This window comes from Zingiber officinale, chromosome 11A (genome assembly GCF_018446385.1).
Source record: "Zingiber officinale cultivar Zhangliang chromosome 11A, Zo_v1.1, whole genome shotgun sequence".
Taxonomy (NCBI): Eukaryota; Viridiplantae; Streptophyta; class Magnoliopsida; order Zingiberales; family Zingiberaceae; genus Zingiber; species Zingiber officinale.
In genome coordinates this window covers 26,853,319-26,870,505 of record NC_056006.1, presented here as the reverse complement: position 1 = coordinate 26,870,505, position 17,187 = coordinate 26,853,319, and the positions used below count along the sequence as shown (strand labels likewise).

Sequence of the window (17,187 nt, the reverse complement as noted above, 5' to 3'; positions counted from 1 at the left end):
TCATAATATTCGGCTCGTTAGCTCGTGAACATATTCGTTAAACTCATAAATCAACTTTTATATAAAAAAAATAATAATAATTTTGATATTGAATTTATAGATTTTACACTCTACTTATGAAAAACATAGACAAATATATTAAATTTATTTATTAGAATAAAATTATAAATTTTAACAAGAATATTATAATTTTTTTAAAATATATAATTTAATTTTTAATGAATATTTAAATTTATAATTTATATTTATTAAGCTCGTTTAGGCTCGATAAAAGTTCGAATAAGTTCGTGAGCCATGAATATATTCGTTAAATAAAGCTCGAGCTTGGCTCGATTATAAACGAGTCAAATTCAACCATCCAAGGATTCGGCTCGGCTCAGCTCGATTACACCCCTACCTAATACCAGTATGATGCTAGAGGAGATGAATAGCTCAATCCAAAAAGATAAGACTAAAATAATGATTGCAATGAAATTGTAAATGTGCAACAATTAAATAAGCAATAGAAGAACTTGCTCAACAATCTTTAAACTCGCAAGGTGAGTCAACCAATAAAACTCTTTATCCTTCATAAAAATCTAAAGACAGAATTTTATTTATAAAACTTGTAAAATAGATACGAAATAAGTTGTAAATTTAAGAAGCTACAAGGTAAAAACCTTAACCTCGAAATATAAAAAAAAATACACAAGAGAAAGATTTGTAATTCGAGCTCCCCTAGCCCCTCTTTTTTAGACCTTCAAATCCTCATGGATAAACTCAACAGTTGTTTTAATATTAATGTGAGTCGAGTATTTTAAGGTATCAATCAACTAGAGCTTGATTTGCCCCCGAAGTAATGGTATAACAGAAAAGATAACTTCTTATTTTATCAGATATCTAAGAATCGAATCTTAATTTTAACGATTTAATAGATGAATTTCTTTTTAATTGACAAAGCTCGATAGGCTAGAACTAGCTTGCTTAGTGTTATCTTTGACTTGAAAAAATTCAAGACTTAATTGGTGTCCATGCCACTTGAGTTCAACACGTCAGTCGACTCTTCTGAATAAGCATGCACCTTAAATATCAATTCAATCTTTTCACAACCAACTCTAATAGAATTTTAATTACTACTCAATCGACTAGCGTCTCATCAATTGACTGATTTGTGGCTTGGTCAACTCAACTTAGAATAGAAACTTTATATTTGCAAGAAATGTATAATCATGAATTAGTCTATATAGTTAACTACACTGTCAAACCTGATTGGACTTTCTTTTTCTATCAAATATATAGTTAACCTCAACCTATCAAAAGGTCCCGGATGCCCCACAGTCATATGCCAAGCAATCTACACATGCACATTTGATGACCCCAGGCTCCCATCTTTCACTGGCTGAGCCACCACTACCCCGTGCCCCTTGCCTATAACTAACGCCACCCCTCCTCCCCCCTCAACCCCAATCGGGCTTCTGCCAGATAGCAGCGTTGCCTCCACAATGAGTTCAAACACAAGTAGCTCACCCTCAACCACTTAATCATCAAAACAACCAACAAGAGGAAGAGCAATTGACTCAAACTCAAGAACTACCACTTAATCATCAAATGCAATAACCTAAGAAGCAAATACTTGATCATTGAAACAACAAGAAGAAAGGGCAATTAACGACTCAATTAATAGTCTGGTAGTACTAGCAAAATAGATTATGGCAATGATCTGTGATTAATTTATAATCTAGGAAGGATCTACAATTACTTTCCAGATGATGTATATATGCCAATTGCAATGCACACAGGCCATGAAATGAAGACATACGACCAGGTATAACGAAAAGGTAAAAATCAATGAAAATGGTTGATCTCCATCTAAAACTTCATTTTGACACTTTAAACCGTTGAAACATACATATAAATGAATTATTTTTGTACTTTCATACGTTTTACTTGCAAATTTTTGGCCAAAAGCTACAATTAGTTTGCTGCTATTTATCCATGTAATGTTCTTTCCAGATGATTGATAGACAGACAGTGGACTATAAGAATAATTGAACAAAAGAAAGAATGCAGAAGGTGCCTCAATAATTTATAACTTCGTTATACTTGAATACACAGTCGTACAGCCTGCCTCCCAAAAACTGAGCTACCTCCGGATGCTTAACCTACCAGAAAAATAACGGAAACTAAACATCCGAGATTTTGCTAAATAAATATAAAATGGAAGAAAATGGTAGACAGTACCATTCCAATCTTGATGGAGTCACATTTTAGCTGAGCATACAGGTTAGTCTCTATTGCCCTTCCCTAGAATTTGGAAATATATATATATGTAATGGATAACATAAACAATAAAATGTGCTTTTAGTCTGTCACAAAGATAGTTTACCATTCCCTCCAATACAACCAAGTCTGCATCACTTGCTAGGTATGCTAGATCCGGTGATATACAGCTAAGGTCAATAACCTGAAATATCTCAATATCAGACAATATAATTGACCACAAAGTTTTGTAAATTTAACAATCCATTAAGGTCAATGTATCTTGCATCTTACCGGCAAGTCATTTCCAGAATTTGCAATCAGAAGGCCAGATGCGTCAACTCCCATTAGCTTCCCATTTTGATCCTTGAGCTGCGAAAAGAACAGATAGAGACATCAGAAAGAAGCCATTCTCATATAGCACCTGGGAAAAAACAGAAGTGTGACGTCGATATTTACCTTCGAGACTATTTCAACCAATTCAGGGTAAGTTACATCATTGATAGAGGGCAAATCATTTGCCGCTAGAACTACCTGGGTAAAGCAAGAGAAAAAAGAAGTGTCAGGAGAATGAGGATTTGAACAGTTTTCTGCAAATACAGTGAAGGAGCATCTAAAACCATGGAGAAAAAACTAACAAAAGATTCATCTTAATAGAAAGCATAACAAATAAAATATTTGCAACCAAAAGAGACGAGCTGGGTGGTTTGTCATTGACTAGCATTTTGCTAATCTGTGATTCTAGAAAGCAAACTGTTTCCACATACTCACAAATGCATATAATGTACTTCATCCATTACTTGCATACCTAATGCTTTACAATAAAAGCATCTCCAGAATTGTATCAGATACTTATGGTTGTTCTTGCTCATTCATTTGTTCTAGTGGCTGACCTCTCTTATTTGAATCCATGATCATTTAGGACAATCTAGCCTTCAAATGCTGCAAAAAATGGTCTCTAGCCTCTCTGATTTCTCAAAATCATAAACATGAGCTTATTACTTGGAAAACATGTTCGATTTTCATTTCCTCACAGTGCCCATTAACATGCTTCTGCAACATTTTCTTTAGTACATTCTGATATTTAAGGTCCAAGTTGTGTCTTCCCAGGGGTTTATTTCTAACATTTTTGTCACCTTTATATTGGCTAATGCAAATCAGAAATATAATTTTTAAAAGTTGTAAAGTCTTATTTTGGTCATTTTTATTTAGAAAAATAAGTCAAATGAGGTGGTCTTTGATTTGGTAATTATCTTAATTAGAGAATAGGAAAGTTATTCCAAAGTTTGATTGAATCTTTAAGTATATTCAAGTATAGGATTATTTCTTTCTTGGAATATCTTAGGCTGAATTCATGAAAACAAATCTCAATTTCCCCATGCTAATCATCTTTCATTTTAATAATATTTTTCTTCACAAGTTATATTCTTTAAGTGAGATTGTAGTTCTTAGAAAGGGAGGCTTGGCGCAACATAAAAAGTTATCACCATGTAATCTTGGGGTCACGATTTTGAGTCGTGGAAATAGCAAGAGTAAAATACAAGATTAAGTTGCGTACAATAGACCCAATATGGTACGAACCCCACACTGGCGGGAGTTTCGTGCATCGGGCTGCCCTTTGAAATTGTAGTTCCTTGTATTGCATCAATTGATATCAAAGTTGAATTTCTTATTCAATATTCAGTATTCCGTCATGCCTTACACAAAACTTCTTGATTCCTCCTTGCATATCCCACCACATCACTTGGCCATTGTTTGCTCGAATTCCACCCAATCGCTACTCTACTATCTTGCCTTCCACCCCCACCTCAATGAGCTCACCCAACTTCTATAATGTCACTGCCAACAAACCCCATAAGCATGGTTTATAATTTCAACCCATTCCATAGTTTCGGTTCTTGATCAGAACGATACGATTTTGATTCTGTATCGTGCCATACCGATAATATTTCGGTACTTTTTTAATTTTTAAATATAAGTGTATATTAATTTATTAATGTGATTATTAAATATGCTCTATATTTTGATATGTTGAGTTCATATTTCAATATTTTCTCAAAAGATAATATATATTTAATTTTTATAAAAAATATTTTAAAAAATAAGTAATTCTCAAATTTTAAAATTAAATTTATAATTATAAAATCATTTGAAAGATTCAAAGATAATTATAAAATTATTTGAAGATTTTAAATAATTTTTTGAATGTATTTGTAAATTTTTAATTTTTATTTAAAATGTTTAAGAATTATATTTTGAAAAAAAACATTTTAAATTTATAATCAATTTTCAATATATATTAAAATTTTAAATTATTTTATAAAATATTTTATTAATTTTTAAAATTATTTTTTAAAATTAGAATATTTTATAACTATTATATATAATTAATATTTTATTTATAATTTAAAAAAATTATGGCTGACGTGACCTAGTGGAGGTTGTTGCGAGGTCATTGCACCCTCCGTGCCCAACAGAGGCTACCGCGGCACTGCAACCGGACTACGACCTAGGCCAAGGGCCATCAACCCAGCGATTGAGGCACCGTGACCTTCGTGAAAGGCCATCGTGGGGTCGCGTCGGCAACCTCACGGAGACCTCACAAGGCCTTTGCGACCCCACTGTCGTGGTGTCGCTCCCACGCCGGAATGATAACTACCACGCATTTTGGGTGGCACGGCTCGACATTTCAAAACTTGCCCATAAGCAACTCTAGGTGACATGCTACAATCTAGGAGACCAACACCTTGCCCTTCTCCATCAACTCACCTTTCCCTTCCACCTCCCTAGCGGAGGCTCTAGTTGCCCACTTAAAGTCCCTTCTACAAACCTATTTCTCCCAACCTCTACATTCGTCAACAACTCACCTTCTTTTTCTATCGCACACACACTCGTTGCCGCCAATTGACCGTTGTCGATTCGCTATCTTCCTCCACACCCTTTCCAGGACCCAGTACCTAGTTCAAGGACTTTTATGATCCTCTATTAATAAGTACGCTAACTCTAATTAGGACAAGTGAAATGTTGAAGATTCTAGTTCGTGATTCTCTGACAAACAGCACATCTGACATCCATCCTTCACCAACCCTTCTACTCTTGAATCTAAAGAAATCACCAATATCCCTTGAAGGGCTCTAGCACAATTAACCACGTGTCCTGTGTGCAGTTCTCTCCCGTGTCACTTCCCTCTAGTCCCAAGTTTATGGCAACGGTTCTTCCTATTCTTAATCTGATTCTTCCTATTCCTACTCCATTGTATATAACTATTTCACCACCCTCTCCTAAAAAGGCAGTAGCACCATAGGATTATCCATTGGAGACCTACAACATAAGGTCAAGAACTGATCTTGTCACAATCAGTCGAGACTACTCAAATTGTAGCAGTTTTAATCAAAAATGCTCCAATAGTATTTAACCATTGTTTGAGTAATTTGGATCAAAATTTGACCAAACTGGAGTAGTTTTAACCAATATTTGAGCAATTTTGGCCCATGTTAAAGCAGTTTTAACCAATATTTCAGCAACTTTAACCCATGCTAAAGCAGTTTTAACTATAATTACTTAGTATTTTTTGGAATATAGAGTGCCCTTCTTATAACTTTTCAAATTGAGGCACCCTTTTAATTTTTTTCCATATAAATTTCTCTTTCCTAACAAACTAACAATCAAGTTGTTGACACATTGTTTTTGTTAAGTTTGAATATTTTGTTCCCATTAGTCTCATATGAATATGTAAGATGGTCTATATTGGTCCCTTTTTAAATAGTTTGATTTTTTTAGAATAAAAGTTAGCAAATTAACCAGGTTGATAGGTTCGCATCAAACCTTTATTTAAAAACAAAGAACCTAGGCTGTACTTCTGAGTTATGATAGATGTGAAGATAGGCTTTATATCTTTGAGTCATGATAGGTGTGAGGATAGTTAGGCTTATACCTCTAGGTCATTCTAGTCACTAGTTGTGTTGAAGTTAAGTTGCTCTATGCTAATTATCCACACAGAAGACATGCAGTCTGATCTATTATACACACTAGTATTTTTCCTAAAACCCCATGCTTTTAAATAAATAGTAAGTTAATGAAGTTTAAGTATTTCATGAAAGGAAAAAGATATAGAGAGTATCATTTCATTGGAGAGATGACACAATCCACATGGAGATTCGCTTTATTTATTAATTTTAATGATCAATTAGCAAATTTACTAACCAAATAATCTAAGGTTCCTGAAAATGAATATATTTGTAGCAAAAGAAAATTTCATAACTTTAAAGACAACTTAAGGGAGATGACACAATCCACATGGAGATTCGCTTTATTTATTAATTTTAATGATCAATTAGCAAATTTACTAACCAAATAATCTAAGGTTCCTGAAAATGAATATATTTGTAGCAAAAGAAAATTTCATAACTTTAAAGACAACTTAAGGGAGAGCATAAAGGGCCAAAGTGTAAATAACTAGGGATATATGTTAGTGAATATACAAAGTACAAACACAAGGTTTTTTAAACATCAATAAGACAACAAATAAAGTGAACTAGCTTTATATTAAAGTGTCATTTCAAGTGACATTAGAAAGAATACACTAGACTCTCGTCAAAGTTTAATTTTCATTAATAGAGAAGAATGGCATGGATGCTTTCAAGAATTAAACTATTCTATCTTTAATGAATCTATTAGCTAAGTTGATATTTTTAATGATTATTCCTTTTATCTTGGAAGTGAAAGCCTAGACTTAGAATTTTCTTAATTTAATATTTTGATTATTTTATAAGCATGGAATAAGTTTATGACTCATATAAGTTTCATGAAGTCAACATTTGTGTTATTACTTTTATCTTAGGAGTTATAAGACAATTATAAGTATCAGCTTTAGGAACCCTCCCCTGCTTTTGACTCTAGTGGTGAGATTATTGATTCTGATGAACGGCCTTTTGTTGTGTCACACCCTCCTCTTTCAACTCAACATTAACAACACAACCTATGCAAACCTATATTATGTGCTAGGTTACCTCAGCACAAGATTGGTGTTAGTCTGGTCAGACACTGAAATAACCCTTAAACCAATATGTAAAAACTTGTTTGAAACCCATGAAATATTTATATCAAGATAAAAGGTTACATACAGAAATGCCACATACACAAGAACCAAATAGTGTATTAGCACTATAAGTCATTGTTGCATTTATAAGCACGCTCAGGTGCTTTTAAGGACAAGCTGATTAACAAAGATATTGGTACAGTTTGATTACTTAGGTAGCCTTGCATTGGAAGAACCAACAGATCTTTACTAAAAAGAATGAGAAAAGAAATATTGTTTAATTCAGTTCATAAGAGGATGACTGTAAATTAACAGATTATATTACCGTTGTACCACGACGAAGTAACTCTCTTGCAAATGGTAATATACCCAATATAACATCAGCACCAGAATTATCAACAAAAATAACAGCCTGCAATAAGCAAAGATAGTTTCAATTAGCTGTACAAGTCTTTAATTCCATAGCTGCTCTTAGGAAACAGGTAGTAGGAAACTCAAGGCATTTGGTTCATTCCATGAAATTGTAATAAGTTCAACACATGAAGTAGATAAGTACCAACTTAGAGAAGGAAACCTCACCGATCTGAGTTTCCATGTCACAGTCAAATAAGAGTCTAAGAGTCTAAGATCAGAAATTACTGTACACCATGTTATTGTGATTTTGACATGTAAGCAAAAAAACACATCATGTGAGGAACTTGGACGTAGCAGATGTTAGAGAGGCAAAAGGGTCAATCTTGCTTACTCCTGATCCTACATGTAAGAAAGAAACAGAAGCACACTTATGCTAAAAGGAGTAAGCTAACCTTCTTCCAAGACTTCTTAGTCCATTTCGTTTTGAATTCATCCAAGTCATCAATTACCCAAGGTCGAGGTACAAGGTTCTGACAACTTGCCAAAAAGGACATGCCATCTTTTGCAAATACCTCAGCCAACTTCAAGAATGAAAAGAAAAAAAAAAGTCAAAAATAAATTAATGCAACAACAAAATGTTTTAATTTGAAAAAACAAACATCCATGATATAAGAAAATTTAGTTTTGTGATATTTTACATCCAAGCTTTTCATCATCACCATCATCATCAAACCTTGTTTATTCAAATTATTTCAGATTGGTTATATGAATTTGATCCTGAGCTCTATGAATTAAAAAATAAATTAATATTTTGTTAATAATTATATTTAATTTATTCACATTTGTTTTCTTCCTACCTTCCACTCTAATAGATTCAATCACCTAACTACAAAATTTATTGTATCTTTCAACTTATTCCTACCATCTCATCCTATTTTTTCCCATTTTATCATTTATGAGAATTAAACCTAATTGCTCTCAAATATTAGTATTATTTTATTTAATCCTTTCTAGGAGCTCCCTAAATTCATCTTAACATTCTCATATTTTTTATATTAACTTTTTGTACATATTATTCCCTAACAAATCAATCCTTCAACCTGGTCCTATATGATGTCTTATAAAATTTTCTATTTAGCATATAAGGGGCACAAAAATCCCACAAGTTTCCAAGAGCTCTGCTTTCTGTGAACCACTAATTTTCTATTCTATCAATTATGACTTATGTCTTTATCAATATCCCCTTCTTTTTTAATAATAGAAGTAAGAAATCTAAAACTCTTACAAGGATTTTGAACTCATCCATCTTTAAGTATTCCATTGATCATTTTTGTGTTATTGTATATTCCATACATTCAATTTTTTTTACTTTACTTATCTTAAAGCTCTTATTTCTTTATGTCTAAAATTTTCCCCCAAAATTCAAGTTTCATATTCAATATTAATTACACTCTCATCAATGAACACAATATTGTATGCAAACAACATGCACCCCACGAGGTTTATTTTAACTCAATCTCATCAATTAACACAATATTGTGCGACTACTTGAATTCTAATAAACTCAGTCAATTGGATCAAGTTTTTAGAATTGAATGGGCATGTTCCAATGCCGCATCTGTGAAATGATTGTATCAATCAACTAGAACACTTGTGCCAATCAACTAGAACAACAATGTTAGTCAACTAGATATGCAGTGCCAGCATAGTAAAAAGTTTTTCATCCTTTATTATTGAATTTGATAATGCGTTTATATTTCATTTTGCCGCATAAAAGCAGAAGTTGATTTTTAGCACATAGTTAGCACCTAGTGATCTGATTTGAAACCTTTAGTATAAGTAAAGTCACAACTTAATCATATTGACCTCATTTATTTTTATCCTATGATGCTTAGCATGCCTATCTACATGTTCTTCCATAGTTTGGTTGAAATTTTTTCTCTTTTTTTTTTATGATTTCACTTATGAATGGGAAGATATACAGATATTTCTATGAAAATAAATGCATGAATTTCTGAGATCAAATGCTCAATGCTTAGTTTGATCACTTTGCTTATTTTCAAATTAGTGTGATCATTCTCGTAAGATTTTATCTATCAAATTGATGCAGGGTATAAGCAAATAGAATGTTTATATTAGAGCGAAAGTCATGTGAAAGGGTTTCTAGTTGACATGAAGGATGATCCGTCCACAAGAACATAACTTTAGGTGACTAGAAACATTAGCACTAAAGACAATATTTATATTTAAAGGTGTTCGGTTGACTAGACAAAGTATGCTTTAACTTTTGGAGGCATGATTATATAGAGCTTTTAGGCACTAGAATCATTGAATACTTTCATTTTGTTGTGTTTTATTATTAAAGCATTCAAAACAAATCCAAGTGCTTGACAAGCTTTGAAGGTTTCACCTCTATCAAGCATTTTCATAATCCCTCCTCTCACCCTTGGTTTCATTTCATCTCTTAAAGAGGGTATAAGGTTTGTTTATGTCGAGAAAAATCTCGTGTTTCGGTCAAGATTACAAGCTTACAAAAATCTCATCAATATGGGTCAAGATTTTCATCCATGAAGGTTGCATTCTCATTTGTAGAGATTTACCTAATTGTCTCTTGTGAAGGAGGTATTAGTTGAATTGATCAAGAAGTAACGCCACAGGACATGTCTTACACCATGAAGTAATAGCGGGGTCTCCGAATCATGGTATATACTAGTGTTGGCCTTATTATTTTTGTTTAAGGCTTTTATGTATATTTATATTTGCTTCAGCTATCACGATTATTAACTTATCACACACACATTGAACTAACAATTTCATTTAAGCGTGTTTAGCAAAGAAACTTTTTATCCCGTCTATTCACACCCCTAGTCGTATCATTTGATTCTTTACTTGATATTTTTGTAAATAGAAATACATTATATATAATTATTATTCTTATAAATAAGCAATAAACCCTTTTCCTCTATTCGTTGGCACCTTAATTAATAAAATTTTATTCAATAACCTAGTAACTAAAATACACCATAGACTTCTACAAGTTTTTAAACATCAACAGGAATATTTCTCCGACCTATATTTCTCCTACCTTTTTCTTTAAAGCTTCTTACTCTTACTTTATCTAACAACAAATATATGATTACCAAAGCTATCATAAGTTTCAATCTCTAATCAAGAACCTTTTGATTTTCTTCTTTCCTTTTTAATAATTTATTAAACAATTGTTCCATCTTTCTTCTTTTTTTTTTTTTTTTTTTTTTTTTTTTGCATATTATCATCAACAAGAGCCTTTAAATTTTCATCTTTTATACATTTAATATCTATATTTTTTTCCAGTTTTTACAATCTGATAAATATCATTCTCCCTATTCTTAGTTCTTACATTATCATAGAACTAATCCTATGTATACTTACTTTTTCCCATAAAACAAAAAAAAAAAGATTAACCAAGTCAGGTAACGTCGAACTTGGGGCGACCAGCTTGGCCCCACGGAAGTTTCCTACCGGCTGCCAGGGTAAATCAAGAAACATCGTATCCAGGAATCAAACCATGGGTAGTTGGGTGACAACTGGGCGCACTTCGATTGCACCATAGCCCTAAGGGCACGACTTTTTCCCATCAAGTTTAGATATATTATGGCAAGGTTTAAAATTTCGACCCATATCGAGGTTTCGGTTCCAGATCGGAATGATACGATTTCCGTATAGTATCGTGCCGATATGGTTTTGGTATTTTTTATTTATTTATAGTAATTATAAGATAAATATGTTTATGGTATATATAAAAATAAGTTGTATATTGATTTTGTATAAGTTCTCAATTATTGAACAACTTAATATTGTTAGAAAAAATAATTAAATATAGTTTTCTTTAAAAAAAATTGATCTATCAATAATTCGAATTAAAATTGATCTATCCATAATAATAAGTATATAAATTAATATAAAATATTACTTTATATATAATAATTATATAAATTAACTATTTATTCATTTAATTAATTATTAATTAAATAATATATATTTTAAATAGTAAAAAATATCAAGTAAAAATATACAAAATAATAAAAAAAAATATCAGAATATAAATCTATTTTTTTAGAATTTTTTAAAAATTTTAAATGAAATTTAAAATAATACAAAATAATAATAATAATAATAATAATAATAATATATTAGAATATAAATCAGAATTATTAGATTTTTTAAATTTTTAAATGAAATTTAAAATATTAAAAAATAAATTTTCAGAATATTAATTAATAAAATTTATTTTATTTTTAAATATATTTTTTATATGTTTTATTAGGATAATTTAATTAGATTTATAAAAACCTATTCAAAATATCACATTTACCTTAGGAAATGTTTAAGTTAATTAAATAAAAAAATTTATTTCTATCGGGAAAAAAGAAACGCCCTGTGCCCGCCCGGCGGAAGGGTAAAAATCATCCGTGCCGGACGGCAGAACGACATTTCATTTCATTCACTGCATTATAGCTATTCAGATTATCTTTCTTTATGCACTTTTGTCAATCTTTAAAATTGTAGAAATAAAAAGGAAATAGTTTGTGTAACAGATGCATAGAAATCTTTACTTAAAAGATGCACAAGAAAACATTGGTTTGCATGCCAATCTTACTAGTATTTATTCTCTTTTATTTCCTAAATGTAAGACAAAAATCAACAAATGCAGGACCTGGCCACGAATATCAAATGACACATGCAAGAGTTGTAATGATTGTGTATAATGAATGATACCTGAGCGGAACCCAGGTCAAAAATGTTCCCTGCCAATATACCCCTAACCAAATTTTCCACACGTTGACTATCATCTTCAATAGCATCATTCAGTTGAGCAACACCCTCAAAAAGTGAAATAGCTTTAGCATTCTCCTCATCCTAGTAAAGTATAGTATGTCATTGTCAGAGTTAGAACCAAAGAGACTATCATTTCAAAGAACTTTTAGGAGTAGCACTTACCTTAACCTTCTTAAAGATATCTCTAAATCCCAATTCTCTAAGCACCTGTTCACGAAGCCTACAAAGAAGCTAAAATCATCCTCAAACTATCAGACCCAGGAGCTTTGAAATAATCATTCAAACTGAATCATGAATGAGAGAGGAAATACTGAAAAAATATAAGCTTACAATGCAATCCGGTGGCCCACCATGGCTTTCAGGATTTTTCTTCATGTCCTCAAGCATAGCTATATATCTTCATGAACAAAAAAAAGTAGACAACTAGATCAAGTGTGCTAACAAATAAATTATATTCTTCCATTATTGGTGGGCATCTTAATTATTTAGGCAAAAATGCATACTGTTGGTAAAGGGAACTGTACTTTAGAAAAATGCAACCTTAAAATTGGAACCTGATATCAACTAAATTTTTCTTGCATACTACTACAACAACAACAACCAAACCTTATTCCACTAGTTGAGGTCGGCTTACTAAATTTTTTCTAGCATCATGTGACAAAAAATCTCAATGATTGAACAACTAAATCAATCCTAATCAAGAAAATATAGCTCTTGATGCCCACCTTGTGACGGACATCAACTACTAGAATACAAAATCTGAACACATCAAGAACTTAAATGAATAACATGAGTATGCCAATGGTGATATGCAGAATAGAACAAAAGGAATTTCAATGATGGAATATTTCAAAATAATTACGTTACACATAAATGGTAGTTCTACATAGTCACCAACCTAGAAGAACCACCTAGATATCCCCAAGCTACTACTCAACAAATATTCTTAACAAACACCAATTTAGGTGAACCCTCATCGAGAATCTTCTTCAAGTATGCTTTTTTCACTATGATAAAAATCTTGGTGATGTCAACCAACCACATCTCGGGTACGATACATCATGCAAATATTGGACCAGTTCTATTTTCCATACAGTAACTGATTGAGGGACAAGAGTAAGTAGAATGGTACTATAACACAAAATTATCTAATGAAGATTCAAGTGGCCTGAACATCCAATAAACTACTACAAATTGGCTGAGAATCTCACTTGGAAAGATAATACCAACGCGAACTATACAACATTATCAACAAGATATGATAAAAAGCATATTCCTAAAGTAAAATTAGTTAAGGCACATAGGAAGATGTCTTCCCTAAGGACTCTACCTCTCAGCAAACTTTTCAGCTTTAATTGCAGCATCAACAACTGTAGGGTCATTTTCTGCTCGGTGCCTGCATTATATCAGAGAGGAACAGTTGGGACTGGTATAAATTGGAGATGTATATGCAATAAAACACAACGATAAACTAACTAAAATCCAGAAAAGGTGCAAATCAAAATGTTCCCTACCAAGACAAGTAGAAACTATGAAGATGTAACTATTACCAAATTAGCCAATTCAAATCAAACCATATGTGAATGTTTCTATTTGATTATCAAGTAGAAAACAAAACACTAGTTATAAAAAACAAGGCGCCAAAAAACAGTTCGATATCAAACTGTCATGTATCTGCAAATGGTGGTTCCGGAAACAGGGAACAAAAGAAAAGGCAAGCGCTTATAAGAATAATTTTTTAACTACGATATTCATAGCATGAAAAACAAATTACCAACTTCAGACCAATCGCTTTGATTTGTTCTAACATACAAAAAAAAAATTGAAGTGGAAAAGAAAACAGCAATCTTCATTATCATGTTAAAGCTCCTAGTATATTAAGTTCTCTATTTTCATATATCAACGGTCATGACAAAATGGATCGAAAGCATGCACAGAGTTTATGAGAACCTGAAGGAGGGAACAGAGTTCAAGAAAACATCGATCCACTGGATCTCGACCGGCGTGGCCTTGCGGGGGTTGTCAGAAGGGAAGCGGTAGGGGATCGTGCAAACCCTGTAATTGGACTCGATAGGGGTTTGGAGGAGCGGAAACGGCACCGTCGGCGAGGAGCTCTCCATCCGCTTCTTTGGGTTGCGACACCGACTAGGGTTTCACCCTGCGCTTCTGCTCGGTGGAGCGGAGAATCGAAGTGCGACGAGGAAGAAGAAGAGAAGTCGGGCACGAACCAGGCTAAAGCGTAAACGATCTTCTAATTGTTTTTTCACGAAAATCCAGAAAATGACGAGTAATATAGGACCGATTGACCGGTTAAGGAAAATTTTAAAAAGGAAAGAAACGCGATAATAATTTTTATTCTACCTTCTTTAAAACTTACTTCCGATTATAATGAGAAATCGAAAAATAACATAATTAAAAAAATTATCAATCATATCTCAAATAGGGAAATGTCGATTTTTTTAGGCCAATTTGTTACAATTTTATTAAAAGTAATAAAATATACAGTTGAGATGCGATGGTAGAAATTTCTAAAAATCCATTGATTTGGATATTTTATCTTATTTGGCCAACATGTTAAAAAGGCATCTTCTGCCACGTCACCAATTTTCTTAAAATGCGGAGATTTTAGTGGAGAAATTTCATGGATAAAATTTGAAACGCGTTTTAATTATGAAAAAAAACTTTTAAAATAAATTTATCATTAAAAATACTGGTTTATGTTGTCTATCAAATTTATCCTTCTAAATTTATTAAACTGTTGTGTTATCACCTGTACACCTAGGCCCTTCTAAATTTTCTTATGCACCTTTCCCTCTCACTATAAATATTATTTCATTAAAAAACTACCCAAGTACTCATGATTAAAATCCCAATTATAATTGTTGAACAAGGAGTCACTTGTACTTTCAAATTTATCATGAGCTTTTAAATTTATCCAATGAGTGTACCAAAAGAAATGTCAGAATTAGTTGAGCACAAGACCATAATACTAAATAATTAAAAGTATTTATTTATTTATTTCACCTCGTTAAACATTTGTGGCATTTCTTTTTTATCTTAATGAACTTCTTTCCTTTTCTAATCCACATTATCATTTTTCTAATGGTTCTTTGTCTTTTATCTATTTGAGTTTGTTGTTTGTCATTAATGTAAAATCACTTTTAAAGTGTCTAAACTTGTAATGATCCCAAAACAAGTAGTTATTTGATTTTACTCAACTTTTGTTTTGTCACATGAATGTTGTTCAAACTACTACATAATTGTAAATTAATTAAATCTTATAAACATATATTTGTTATATTTTTGGGTCTTTCAAAGTCATTTAATGTCTTTCTTTTCCAATTTAAATTAGTTCGATCTAACTTATAAACAAACACCCTTTTTTATTCCTTGGCCCCCCTAGAATCTGTTACTACGTTTTTTTTTTCTTCTAATTTTGAACAATTTAGATCCATGTAATAATTTTGACAAAAATTATTACAATAATCTAAACTAGTCAAATTTCACAAACAAACACTCCTTTTATATTTCCTAAACTCGCAAAAGTCATTTTATGCCCTGATGAAATGCATGAAAATAGGTATTTGTTGAGAACAAGAAGCCTATAAGAAGTATTTCAAAGGGGGATTTTGGCAATGAACACTTGAGTGCGTATAAGTGATTGAATGTGGATAAAAAAACAAGCAACAATTAGTGAAAAACAACCAAAAGAAGATCTCCATCTTACAATTGTTGTTTCTTATCCTTATATCTTCTTGTTGTTATGTTATAAGTTCAGGTTATGAGAGATTTCTTAATCTTTAGAGGGGATCCAAAAAAGAGAGTACAGAAGGATTTTAGAAGCGACTCACCAGAGTTATATTTGTAGAGTAGCAACCAAAGTTCCCACGTACAACGATAAGTATTAGCATTGTTCTTGTGTGTGATAATTTAATATTCCAGTGTGTACTAATACAATTGTAAATACAAGTAAGCAAATGAACAACTGATTATTCACCCCTCCCCATGTAGCCTTACCAATCATCCAACGATAAGACTCTCCAACACCGTTCTATACGTGTTGAAGAACATAGACATCCCTCAACTACTATTGCCAAAGCAATCTCAGGTCAATTGAATATCCACATGGAAAATAATCTTGAGGAATTAACTCAAGTCATGGGAAAGAAGGGTCCAAAGTTTCATTTTCCCTATAGACAATAAAAACCAAACACTAACTAGATATTGATCACAATTGGCAATATAGAGGCATGCGAAAGAGCTTCAATATAGCAAGCACTTTTGTAGTAAAAGTTTGATTATGCTTATCAAGTGATTAGAAAGTGGAAAGAGTTTTTTTTCTCTGAAGGTATGTGCTTATCGAAAATTGACCCTTTGTTCCGTTATAGTAAAATTGTCATCCTCTAGCCAACTAAACACCCCCTAGAGATCTCAATTGAGCAAGTGCACTCCCTAGAAGAGTCATTCAAAGTACTAGTCCAAGTTTAGATGTGGGAAAACATACTCTAAGATAGTGAAACTCTTAAGTAAAGAACTACATGATCAAACTAAAGAATACGTTGTTTGCTTAGTAGCTAACACCTAGCAACAATATGCCACTAACAAAGCACCCTAAACACCTAGTTAAACATTGTTGAGTTGACAACCAAAAACAGAGTGATTTATTCTAAATTGAAAAATAAAATATTAAATAAAAAATCATAAGGATTTAATTTTCCTTTCAATGATGAGATTCATGT

At 32.1% G+C, this 17,187-nt stretch overlaps 1 protein-coding gene across 1 annotated transcript; it reads right to left on the bottom strand.

The window, feature by feature from the left end:
- Nucleotides 1-1,828: 1,828 nt before the first annotated feature.
- Nucleotides 1,829-14,727, bottom strand: LOC122032092 (damage-control phosphatase At2g17340-like). Its single transcript, XM_042591343.1, has 12 exons — nt 14,399-14,727; nt 13,779-13,844; nt 12,779-12,845; nt 12,611-12,679; nt 12,389-12,529; nt 8,083-8,211; nt 7,602-7,688; nt 2,698-2,772; nt 2,533-2,610; nt 2,366-2,443; nt 2,221-2,283; nt 1,829-2,141 (listed from the first exon to the last, which is right to left on the bottom strand). The coding sequence occupies exons 1-12, from the start codon at nt 14,566-14,568 to the stop codon at nt 2,058-2,060; spliced, it is 1,107 nt and encodes a 368-aa protein (XP_042447277.1). The 5' UTR covers nt 14,569-14,727; the 3' UTR covers nt 1,829-2,057.
- Between the last annotated feature and the right edge of the window lie 2,460 nt (nt 14,728-17,187).